Raw genomic sequence first — 13307 nt, 5'->3', positions numbered from 1 at the left:
AATTAAAAGCTCTCATTAAGAGGCATGAAGTTTACTAAGGAAATGTTAACAGTATTTTACTTTGGATTCCATAAGTAACAAGGTCCCAGAGTGATACATGAACCCCATAATGTACGAGTTGTATCATTAGAAACTATAATGACTCAGTGCCCTCAATCTTTCTTTCAATTTGTTGCCGTAGTACAAAACAAGAATATTTCAGCTATGCTTATCTGAAACTAATTGCAATTTTCCAGCTCTTCGAACATTTGTGGAAACAGCCAGTTTTAAGAAACAGTGAATATTTTTTTCTGGGTAAAATTCTTTCTTATGAAAGAACTCTATTTGTCAAGGGGTATCCCATAACTGCTGAAGCAATGAGACATAATAAAAATGACACGTCTGGATGCCAGAGGAATGAAATTAGAGAGGCAGGAAAATCAAGGACTATAGCAATTCAGAACCCAGGAGTCACTGCAGCCTCCAAAGTCTAATCCAGGTCGGGCCATGGCCCAGAGAGCCCCATCTTCAGAGCTAAAACCAAGGGTTGGCATGAGTGGCCCAATACAGGACAGGATTGACTAAAACACTAAACGGACCTTCAGAGAAGTTTCATTCCTTCCTCACAGTAGACTCAAACAAAGTCAGCAATCTAGGGAAAAGAGGGATGGCCAAAGCAACCAAACTCTGTAGGGGTGGAACAGAGAAATGACCATATCATCATAGAAGCTATTTCTGGTTTCTGGGATGCTTTTCTGCACTGAACAAAGTGGCTAGTAGATATGAACAACAGATTCTCAGAGTCTTTCTGTAGGAAAAACTGAAGGAATAATTAAAGCACAAAAAAGCACCAATTAAAACTCTGAACACCTTGCAAAGGCTGATGGTACTGACTGAAAACTCAAAGGCCACCCCAACTCCACTTACCACAATGAAGACTAAAAAGCTAGAGATACTGGTCAACATCAGCTACAAGGAGAAGTGGTCATGTGAACAGATGTAAGCAAAGCTGCCTTAAGAAAGCTTTCTGAACAACAACAGAGTGACTTAACTCATGCCTGTCCTTTCCTCTCAAACATGAATGTGACCACCCCAGCAGCATCCATCTTTTCATCACCGGAGAAAGACTTTCAGTTATGAGTAATATAATCCAAACTGCTTTCAGTCTCTGCTATATATGAGTGCATATTTTACACAAATGCCACTTTTCTGTAGCCTTGATGTTTCAAGCTCACGAAGTACCACCACACCACCATGTGTTTTAACAGTTATCCATGAATAGCAGGCCCCACTATAGAAAGCCTTTATTGTCTTCTTTTGCTCACCTGTGTTTTCCACATTTTCCATTAAGCTCTATTTGATTACACAGAGATTAGTAAAGAGTATACAACTGACAATAACATAGCCAGCTCAGTATATGTTAACACAGTTTTTTAAGATGAAAGTCATACTCTGATTCTGGAAAATGAGTCTCAAAAGAAGAAAACCAATTTTCCACTTATAAAGCTATGAATTCAATCTATTCCCATAAAAACCATGGGATGTATAATGGAACTTGACATGTTCATTCTAAATTTCAACTGGAAGAATAAATCCCAGGCAATAATGTTTTAAAGAAATAAAAATAATATTACAAAAGGATAAGAAAGTCCTTGACACACATACAGTTTTACAAACTCTCAAACACAAAATAAGTGACAAAGAAGGAATTTAAAACAAAAATAAAATGAACTCTACTTGGTAATTGGCCCAGCAGTGAACTGAAAGAGACAAAGATAAACCTAATTATTCATGCCTAGGAAAGGTTAGTCTTTTGTCCACAGCACTCTGGTCAGGTCTGGCTATGCTCTCCTAAAACTGCAATTCCAGGAAGGGCAACTGGGCCGAGGGTGAGGATCTAGTCTGGTGCCCACAGTGAGCAGCGTAGATGAAAGGCTCAGGAGAGTCCAGAAAAGTACAGTCCACAGTGAGGAAGAAGGGAGCAAACATGAGACAGAGAGGAAATGCAGTGTAAACAGAAGAAGCCCACAGTATTAAGCCCTGTCTGTGGCTATTGCTGAGGCCCAGCCACACTCCTTTTCAGTGACTCTGAGGAAAAGCTCACCCCCCCCATGTTTACCTAAGCTCGGTAGACAGCTCAATTTCACCTGAAATCAACAAACCCTCGACGCACATTTGATATTTACTACAGATTTCAAACCACAGGAAAATGGCATTAAGTCCCCATAAATAGAACTTAGACACTGATTAATATTTTTAAAAAATTAACTTCAAGTTCTAGCTCATATATTATATAAAAATTAATTCCATGTGGATTAGATATATAAATGGAATAAAAACAGAAGAGTTAAACTATAGATTCTAGAGCAAAAACTGTTTATTTTAAGTAATAGATAAAGGGGGCTTAACTGAATAAAACTTTAAGAATCAAAAATCTAAAAGAAAAAGCACAATAATGACACAAAGCAGCACACATTTGCACATGAACAGATAACAAAGTATAAGAAATAAGCCACGAATGGAAAACACTTTGCCACCTACAAGAAAGGACACCAATGCTATACATAGTTATATATAATCAAGAAGTACATGAAAATGGTGAATACAAAAATTAAAAATTAAAAAAAAACAGAAAAAAAGAAGCTGAAATACAATCCAAATGCAAACTAAAATGCAATTCTAAAGCCTGGAATGAAGGTTTAAATCCTCAAAATCTTGATTCAAGAAGTACTGTGTATAACTACTTGATATTGTCACATATTTCTCCTCCTCTGTTCCTTAGCTTTAAGGAGGACATTGGTGTGGTTGTCAGAGGAAGCTCTGAGGGTGATCAAGGCACAAAATGCCCTGCTTTTGACCTCCCAGGCTTTCTGCTCCAAGGCAGTTACCAGCTCCCCCTCTAAACAAACCAAAATTTGTTAGATATTTAAAATGTTAACTCTCAGCTATTTTGATTATCAGGACCCTATCAAACAATTTGCACTCCTTCAATGGGCATCATCAGAGACTATGAGACAACCAGAACAAATAATTGTGTGTGTGTGTGTGTGTGTGTGTGTGTGTGTGTGTGTGTGTGTGTGTGTGTGTCACTGAAAGGGAGAATGAGGAAGAAATTTAAAGAATATGCAGGATATATTTTGTAATTTTCAAATTTATTGTTCTGCATCAAGAGAGGACAATTTAAATATGATTTCCCATTACATTAGTCAATATTTGGCACATAGGTCTCCCTAGTGCCTGAAGGATGTTTTGAACTTAAAATATTTTTTTGTGCATTTAATTAAAGAAATTGATTATGGCTACACACTCTGGAAATACATTTTTTAAGACACAGTATACATGAATATCTTCTATTTTCTAAGTACAGTGGGGTTCCCCACTTGTAATAGTTTTCTGAGATTTTCCATTTACATATTTCTTAAATCTACATTTGTAACAGGTTAAAAAAGAAAACTTCTTTTACTGAAAATAGGGGAACATCTAAGCTAACACTTCCTTGCACGAAGCTTTTCACCAGGAAGGTTTCAACAGGCCTATTTCTACTTTGGTCAAGGAAGAGGAGGAGGAGAATTAACAAACACAGGACACAGGTCAAAATTGATGCATAAGGTGAAGATACTATTTTATGTACAATGGACAATGAACTACCGGATTCAGGCAAGGAGATTTGTCTTACATTCAGAACTCCCTAAAATGCTGCATGTTTTATTCACTACACATCCACACCTCAACCTCCTAACATGTCCTTACAGTTTCAGTCTAATAACACTGTTAATTGAAAATAATGTTTTATTTTTTATGCTCATGAAAAACAAAAGTCTTTAAATTTGAAATTAAATCACTAACCCTAAACCCATGAAATTCCTTGGCTGTTAACAGAATATATATTGCACATACCATTTGGTTGGTAGATGTTCAACCCCAGAAAACTATGTTTCAGTGGAGAGGGCAGTTATGAACAGTAGACTAGATAATATTTAACACTGTGAGGAACAATCATTCTGAACATAGCTGTCTGAATAAAGTTCCTATGTGGAACTTGCTCTGTGGCCAACATCCCAAGCTGTTGCTCGTTCTCAGAGCTCAGCTTCACCACAGACGAGGTCAAAGGCAATTCTCAAAGAAGCCTTCCTCTAGTTACCTAACAGCCTTAATATCTATCTCACTCTCCTCCCCCACTTGGTACTTATCCCCTTTCCTCCCCTGCCTCTCCCTCCAGCCATCCCTCTCTTCTGTTCTCATTCAGTGATTCATCTAAACAAAAGCAAGAACAAGAATGGGTTCAGGCAATCTCAAGGCAGGGAGACTGGCCAGACCCTTGGGTGTCAGGGATTTCTCCTCCTTAGCTTGCCTCCAGTTTGCCTCACTTGCCCCCTCTGACCTTCCACTTCTCCTAAAATCTAATCTTTACTCCTCTGCTCTTGGGCCTGCCCACCCTGAGTCTGTCAGCCCACCATTCCTACTAACAGCAATAGGAAAATATTCCCTTGGTGTCTTAGCTCCCTCAGGCCCAGCCCCGTAATGTTTCCTAAAGAGTTTCATACCTATCACAATTCAATTTGTAGGTTTCTTTAATGTATAGACTAGATCCTGTTCTTGATGTGGCACTTTAATTTTGTTTCTTTAAAAATCTGATATTCAGCCGGGCGGTGGTGGCGCACGCCTTTAATCCCAGCACTCGGGAGGCAGAGCCAGGCGGATCTCTGTGAGTTCGAGGCCAGCCTGGGCTACCAAGTGAGTTCCAGGAGAGGCGCAAAGTTACAAAGAGAAACCCTGTCTCGAAAAACCAAAAAAAAAAAAAAAAAAAAGAAAAAAAAAAAAGAAAAATCTGATATTCACGGTATATTTCATGAAATACAGAGGTGTAATTGATGTTTTGCTCTCAACAGTGTGGGAGTTAGGAATTTAGAAAGTGACATCGAGTTTGAAGATGGAGGCAAGCTACAAAGGTATGAACCTAGAATCAGCCGAAATAGGATGGAAAAGCAGGGCAAAAAATCTCCTCTCAAGACAAGAATGAACTTTAGGTATGTATAGAAATTTCTATTTAGGATAAGAATCAGTGACTGGAAACAACCAAAAGGGACTATTTGTACTGAACTACAAGCCATTAACTTGAGCTAAGCTAACAGCAAATGACTGCAGTGGCAACTGCTGGCTGAAGATAATTAGTTTAGAACCTATTTTAACATGAATATTTTATCATGCAGCACAAAACTCGTTATAGGGAAGAATTAAAGGGCCAGGACGTCTGGAGGCTCTGAGAGGTGATCCGTCAGGTCCCAGTAAAGAGCCTGCTAGGGGAAAGCAGGGTTAGTGATTCAGCAAGACTGTATTTCATTAAAGGTTCAACAATCCATTAAGAACGTATCTGGTGACAAGTTAAAGAGGACAGGTACCAAGCTGCAACGCAACAACTTAACTATTAAGCAACAACTGACAGAAAAATGAAGCCAGTGAAAAGTCACCTAAAGTGATTACAATCGTCTAAGTAATGCACAACCCTATTTAAAAATAAATGAATAAATCAATACAGATGGACATTTCTCGCACAAAAAGCTAAACTTTATATATTTACTTATAAGGGTAAAATTCAAATTTCAGGAAATTAAAAATTTAATTCATGCTATCGGGTGAATGTTAATCTGTAATCTGTGTTTCAAATAAAGTTCTCTATTAAATATACATTAAGAAAGCTAGTAACCATGGGTAGGATTCTCATTATCTTATTTAATCATAATTAACCTATGAAGGAGGTACTATCATTATCTTTATTGTGTACATGACAGAATAGCAGAGAGGCTGCAGTAAGCATGTCTAAAATCACATTTGCTGGGGCTGGAGAGGTGGCTCAGCAGTTGGGATCACTGGCTGATCTTCCAGAGGACCTGGGTTCAATTCCCAGCATCCACATGGCAGCTCACAACTGTCTGAAATTCCAGTTCCAGGGGATCCAATACCCTTTCATAAAAGCAGCAATGCAAATAAATAAATCTTTTTTTTTTTAATCACATTCTTAAAGGAGCAAAGCCAAAATATAAATTCATGCAATCTGATACTGAGTCTATGTTCTTACAATGTCTGTGTATTTCTAATAACCAAGGGCTTCTAAATATAAGCCTAAGCTCATAGAGAAAGAAGGCCAATGTCTTTTAATTGTATTGAATGAAAAAAATAAAAACAAAGGCATACAGGCATTACACCATAAAAGAAAAGACAGCTGAAATTATAATATAGTCATCAGTTTGGTTGAAGATGAGCCATGAAATATGGTAGAACAGCTAACACAGGCTAATATGCTACCATTCCCTTAACTTCCATATACTCAGTGACTGACAATTTAATTATCACTAGTTTAGCATTGAGATTCCTCAGTCTACGTAAAGAATAGTCAAGTCAAGTACAGTCCCTTAGGCTGATGGGTACTCAATAAATACTTGTTCATTATTATGTAGATAAATTACTTACTCAAGCTAATCTGTAGTATAGGAATTAATCCATATCCCAAGGGGAATTACAGGCAAGATTCAATTTTTCCAATAATTTCTAATATACTGCTATCACAAATATTTTCTCTCCAGAGCTATCTTGGAAATTTTCTAGACTTAATGATATGCAGCTATACGAAGAGAAGCTAACAATGAAAAATATTATGACAATTAACCCATCTTTTAAATCTACAAACATTTACTACATGTAATATAGAAAATGCAGCATTATACAAAATCAGTATGACATAATTCTCTTGCCCTTGAGAACTGGTGAGGACAGAAGAAGGTTATAATACAAAGTGATGGTGGTTGCTACACAAGGAGCTACAGGAATAGGAAGAAAAGACATTAAAACTGGTGGTCAGATGGGGCAGTACTGGTGAAAATGGCATAAAAGAGCCTGGCAGCAGTAGGCTTAGGAAAGAAGAGGCTCAAGTAATGAACTTGAGAAAGAAATGACAATGGCCACAAAACCTAAACCCTGAAGTGAGGCCTGTGATTGGCAGTCAAGTTCCTAATGGTGATGGTTGATTTTGATTGACAACTTGACTGCCTAGAGAAATTCCTAAGGCATTAATGGGGCACACTTCTGTGTGTACTGTGAAGATGTCTGGAGAGCAGTCCATGCCATTGTTTGGAGTGAACAAGGAGAAAAAGAAGGAAGGAGCTGAGCTCTGGCATTAACATTCCCTGCTTTCTGGACACTTGAGATGTGAACAGTCCTAGGCAGATGCTTCTACTGCAAGGAGCTGCCACCACCAAACCTACTTTACACCATGATGAATTGAATCCTCATGAACTAAGGGCAAACAAATCAGTGCTCTGCCTTTAGATGCTTCTTGTCAGGTGTTAGGACACAGCAACCATAAAAGTAGTTAATACAGATAGTGTTTTTGCTAAATAGAAAGGACAATTTTGTTTCATTTCAAAGCACAGATCCAACATGTAGGCACAGACACTGTGCCAGTAATAGTATAGGTTGCCAGGTCCACGCAAAGTACCCCCAGAGATAAATACACTTTAAAAATGATGAAAAAGTTGTAGCAATTTTCAGTAAAGAGGGCTCAGAAACTAAGAATATAAAAACATAACATTTCTATTGACATCTGATAAGAGTTCTTATATATGACAAAATTGGTATTCAAATTATATAACCAAGAAAATAGTCTAGAGAAAATATTAAATTATCAAATTATTGTGATAAAATATTAAAAAATTAATCTATAAATTATAATCTATGGAGATTTTCTATTTTCAGAATAGACCTGGAAAATAAGATTTTCAATCTCTTTTTTTATATAATCACTTAATGTGAGGAAAGTATAGATTAATGTAAGAAAAGCTGATCTTGCAAGCGGCTCAATTTATATAATAGTGTAAAGCTGAATTCTTCACTTTCAAGATACCATGATTTAAAATTCTTTAGCAACAAAATAAAACCTGGATTGCCTCACACAACAGGAAAATCAAACTGGGTAATACTGTCTCACTCCTGGCCAACACCTTCCATCCCTAGATCTTATTGTCTATTTCTATAAAAGAAAAATCGACCTAAGGAAGAAAAGTAAGGCACAAAACTATACTTGAGTCTTGAAATATAGGTGCATCTATTTTTATTGGGTAGAGACAAGGAGAGCTTCTATGGATGCAAGGATTGTAGCTATTAGAGCACGCAAATGGATGCAAGGATTGTAGCTATTAGAGCACACACATGGATGCAAGGATTATAGATATTAGAGCACACACAAAAGCATGCCACTGGCAAGAACAAAGAGAAGGACAAACAGGGAGTAGTGGAGGGACTCACATAGGAAGCAGCAGCATGCAGAGATTAAGAGCTGCAGAGTAGATAGATGGCACCACACAAGTCTGGAAAAGAAAAGTTGAGCTACTGTAGGAATACTCAACAAATTCAGTAAAAGATATGAGAATTCAGGCATAATCCAATCTGAGGGAGCAAGGTCTGAATCACAAAGGGAAGTGAGAACAAAAAAAATAATATACAAATATACTGTGACATGCAACCTTAAAACATCTAGTAAATGTTATGAAGTACTATGTCAGTTGTCTTGTTTGAGTCTTGAACATCTTGTATATTAAGGCATATAATAGAATAGAATCAATGCTTGAGATGTTACAACTTGCCTAATGTCATAGATCCACTGGCAAAAGACAAAGGTCATCTCAGATCTCAGTGCATGTTGACACAATTGAGTCTTCAACTATACAAAAATCAGGTGAATCAGACACAACAAATATATTTTTTGCTTCTTTATTAATTTACCTACATGTTAAGTAAAGATTTTATAAAATTTTGTGCAATAAGCACAACAATAAATATGAATTAATAGTAGGATGCACCTTAGCTGTGAACACCTGTAAGTATGACAAACATAATTTCTTGTTATCAAGACACTACCGTGTTCAGTAGTGTCAACTACTAGACTCTGTGCCAGGTGCTATGAGCACTGCTGAAGATACATCCACATAGGCTTACTGTACTGACTATGCATACATGACCACTTCGGCAACCACTGGGGAAGCCAACCCTCCCTGCTACCTCCTGTGTTATTCACTAATACATGAAACTTGAATTATTTATGGAGTAGATACCACAGATTTCAATATATATATACTGTGCAAATAGGAGTAAACATATCTATTTCTTCAATATTTGCCATTTCCTTATAATAAAACATTCAAATGTTTTCTTCTAGCTTTTCAAATTGGTACACTACATTAACATTATTTATAGTAACTCTACTATGTAAGAGAACTTCTTTCTGCTGTGTAATTGTAGCTTAGTTTACATTAATCAAACCTCCTCTGCTCCTTTGCTACTTTCATTCTAATCCCCAAAGAGTGTCAGTAAAAAGGAGCCTACATGAACTGTTCACGCTGTCATTTACTCCTTTGGGTGGATACCACTGAACATATGACCTTCAAAATCATTTTAAGCACCAATAATTCAATAATTATGTCTCTATTTCCCGAGCATGTTGAGTATCAATAAAACACTGGAGTTAAAAGTCTCAAATGGGGCTGTGAGATGGAGCAATAGTAGGAGAGAGAGAGAACCAACTCCTGCAAGATGTCCTCTGTCTTCCACATACTCACTGTGAATGGCAGATACACACAGGGTTGGACAGGCAGGCAGAGACAGAGAGAGACAATACATAAATGAAAAAGCAGTGTTGAACATAAGCAAGAAGTACCCTTTTGTTTTTACATGACAGCAGTAACACAAAGACGTCATCAATGACTTCTGCCCTGTCTATTAAAACAACTGCTTTAGAGAGAGTCTAAAACATTTAAGACTCAATGTAAAACCATGCCAGCTGACACATAAACCAGCAACCCTAACTCGAGTTTGGAGACACATTTTTATGAGGCCTGAATCCATGGTTAATAGAACCCTGCTTTTTCTTTCTTGTTTCTGAAATCAAACTTCATTAACGATATAAAACATCTTCAATATCATGCAACCACAATACAACCATTTTATTACTTTTTATATTTAATCAAAATGCCAAATGCCATTCACAATACCATTACTTCTGAACCATGAAAACATATTTAAATTCATTACTATTATTACTTTTTAAAATGTCCAAAATGATCTAACTCCACCTTCATATGAAGATACAATAAAATAAACAATTTCCCTCTACACACTGCAAGTGAAAAATGGATAACCTGCTCCCTGCTGTTAACGGGGCAATAGAACCAATACTGCTACATGACTAATGCACTTGTTTAATGAATACTTTTTTTCTTGGTAATTACTGTAAAAATAGTAACTCACTGCAAATTTTAGCATTTTAACACAGGCACATTATTTTCACATCCAGGTTTAGTTTGCTTACCTCCTGGACAAATGTAAATGAATGAAAATCAGCAAGATTACAGGTGGCATAAACCCCAAAGAAATACCATATGGAGAGCCATATGTTCTGGCAGTACAGCAGCATGTGACAGAATCCTGGAAGACAACTTCAAAGCAAAGCTTTGTGCTCTAGAACATATTTCAGCCCACATACTAACATATCCTACAAATACTACTAGACACAGTGAGTCAAAATGCAAGAGAGCACTTTATTCCTTAAGAAAAAAATGGATAAATAATAATTTTTGAGACAACTAAATTTACATAACATGATTTCTCCATACTCTAGGCCAGAAAAAAAAAAAAAAAACTTAAAGTTTCCTTAGAAAGAAAATCTTGGCAATTACAACAAAATCAGATGAAAAATAAGTAATATACTATAGTACAATTTCTGGCAACTATGCAACTATAGAGTAAGTAACAGACATTTACCACACATTGAGGGTCTTCTGTAAAAAGAGGCAGAGGAACAGGTAAGAACACTACTTCTTACAAAGTCATCAGAGAACACCATTCAGTTGACATGCCACATAGTCAGAAACTAACCAGAGAAACAGGATTAGTGAGAGACACAAATATATCACATGGATTTGGCTAAGAGTGGGTGGGCACTTTCCAGGCCACTAAAGAATTCACAGGAAGGCAGTTGGGAAGAGAGGCTCTGATTTGGAAGAGTAAAGCTGCTCTCCACAGATAGACTTTTATCTTCAGCTCCATCTTGAAGGCCTTTACCTAGAAGATATGGAATCATTTTCACACTTGAAGCCAATCGATGATTAAAAAAAAAAGAAAGAAAGAAAATACAAAGAGCCTATACCAATAATACTAGTATGGTAGTAATAAAACAAAAGCTGACTCTCTTGAGGAAAAGTAAAATGCCATTATATGCTAGATATTCTCAGAGGAAGATTGTATAATTTCATATAAGAGCTAGAATTAAAATTTATTATTTAAATTCCTATAGAAAAATGACTTGTTATCGTGAATAACTGTCATAGATGTATAAAAAGTAAGCAAAACCAGGACCTCATATTGATAACCGTTATGAAAGATCTGGTGATTCTTCTTCAGAGAGTACCCACTACGCTACTTACGATCCGTTTGGTTATGATATCCCAGCATCTACAAGGTAGATGTGGTATCTATCCTCCCGGTGCTTATTTATTAAATAGAAATTACTTACTACAAAATACCTCTTACCTCAGTGAAATGTTATCTGATATCTAATGAAAGTGTTCAATAATATTAGTACAGCTTTAATTCAAATACAAAATGTCCTACAACACAGTTTACAGAAGTTTTGATTCATAAGAAATAGCCAATTGAGAAACAATTTGTTGACTTCATGTTCTTTGTAACTAAGAAAAAGTAGCAAGCAAATAAATATCAAAAATTAAAATATCGAAGAACTGAAATGGTACAGAGAAATGTGAATTTTAACAGTGAGCTATATTGAAGTTTAAAAGTTATGTTAGGGGCTGAAGAGATGGCTCTGTGGTTAAGAGCACTGGCTGCTCTTGCAGAGGACCGGGGTTCAGTTCCTAGCACCTACATGGCAGCTTACAACCATCTATAACTCCAGCTGCAGGGACTCTAATGCTCTTTTCTGGAAAAACACTCATACATATAAAACATAAAAACAAATCTTTAAAAGCCACATAGAAGGCAGAAAAGGTAAATCTGCTGTTCTGTAATAAAAATCCATGCCTACCTTATCTATGTGTTCCTGATTTCAATAAGGACTGTGTCAAGATGCCTTGAGCTGACCTTCATTAAAATATATGTATGATAAAAACATAGTGGTAATATAGTTGGGTGAGTTAAAGTACATACAGGATCAGAGTAGGAATGAGAGATGGATGCAAGAACATAAACAGGAAAATAATCTAGGGGAATGAAGAAGACAAAATTCAAGCACTTGAAAAAAGGGTCAAATTAAATGTCCTTTAAGTTTCTTTACTATTGAAAATAGTCATAAGTTGTGGTTGATATATTGTGTACCCTAATAAACTTATCTGGGGGTCAGAGAACAGAACGGACACTAGATTAGACATAGAGGCCAGAAAATAGTGGCACACACGCCTTTAATCCTATCACTTGGGAGGCAGAGATCTCGATCTCTGTGAGTTCAAGGGCACACTGGGAACAAAGCCAGACGTGGTGAGTGGCACACACCTTTAATCCTAGCACTTGAGATCTCATGTCCTTGCTTGAGAAGGACACATACCTTTAATTCCATGAAGTGATGGCAGGAAGCAGAAAGGTATATAAGGCGGATCAGGAACTAGAGGCTTTTTAGCAGCAGTTCAATTGAGACCCTCTGGGGTGAGGACTCAGAGGCTTTCAGTCTGAGGATTCATGGAAACAGGATGAGCTGAGGAGTTGGCAAGGTGAGGTTGGCTGTGGCTTATTCTGTTACTCTGATCTTTCTTCAGCTTAAACCCTAATATCTGGCCTCGGGTTTTTTGGTTTTTTTTTTTTATTAATAAGACCTTTTAAGATTCATGTTACAATAAATGATAAAGAAAACATGAGCTAGGCAACCTATAGTGAATGCAGAACAGCTATTACTAGACATTTTTAAGTATCAAATCTTGAACATGGAGAGGGGAAGGGGAAGCATCTCTCCTATATAAGTATTTGGAGAAAAAAATAGGCCGGGCGGTGGTGGCGCACGCCTTTAATCCCAGCACTCGGGAGGCAGAGCCAGGTGGATCTCTGTGAGTTCGAGGCCAGCCTGGGCTACCAAGCGAGTCCCAGGAAAGGCGCAAAGCTACACAGAGAAACCCTGTCTCGAAAAACGAAAAAAAAAAAAAAAAAAAAAAAAAAAATAGCTAACCTTTTCATCAACGACAAATTATCAAATACAATATACATATTTCCCTTTACTTTTACAAATTCAAAATGAATTTGTAAAGTGTAATCCCAGCACTTGGGAGCTGGAGGCAAGA

General features: G+C 37.0%; 1 protein-coding gene across 3 annotated transcripts in view; it reads right to left on the bottom strand.

Moving 5' to 3' along the window:
- The window catches only part of Exoc4 (exocyst complex component 4), a 768512-nt gene that overhangs the window by 487996 nt on the left and 267209 nt on the right, over positions 1–13307 (bottom strand). Inside the window, exon 10 of one of the 3 annotated variants that reach the window (XM_052721857.1) lies at positions 10546–11088. The exons of the other annotated variants lie outside the window; for them this stretch is intronic. Coding sequence (XP_052577817.1) covers positions 10937–11088 — 152 coding nt within the window. The 3' untranslated portion in view covers positions 10546–10936. Of the gene's footprint in view, positions 1–10545; positions 11089–13307 lie in introns of those variants that run through there. 3 annotated transcript variants of the gene reach the window in all.

Source organism: Peromyscus californicus, unplaced genomic scaffold, assembly GCF_007827085.1.
Source record: "Peromyscus californicus insignis strain IS unplaced genomic scaffold, ASM782708v3 Scaffold_6__1_contigs__length_162567912, whole genome shotgun sequence".
NCBI lineage: Eukaryota > Metazoa > Chordata > Mammalia > Rodentia > Cricetidae > Peromyscus > Peromyscus californicus.
Note: the sequence above shows the minus strand (reverse complement) of the source record. Positions and strands in the feature narration are given on the sequence as shown.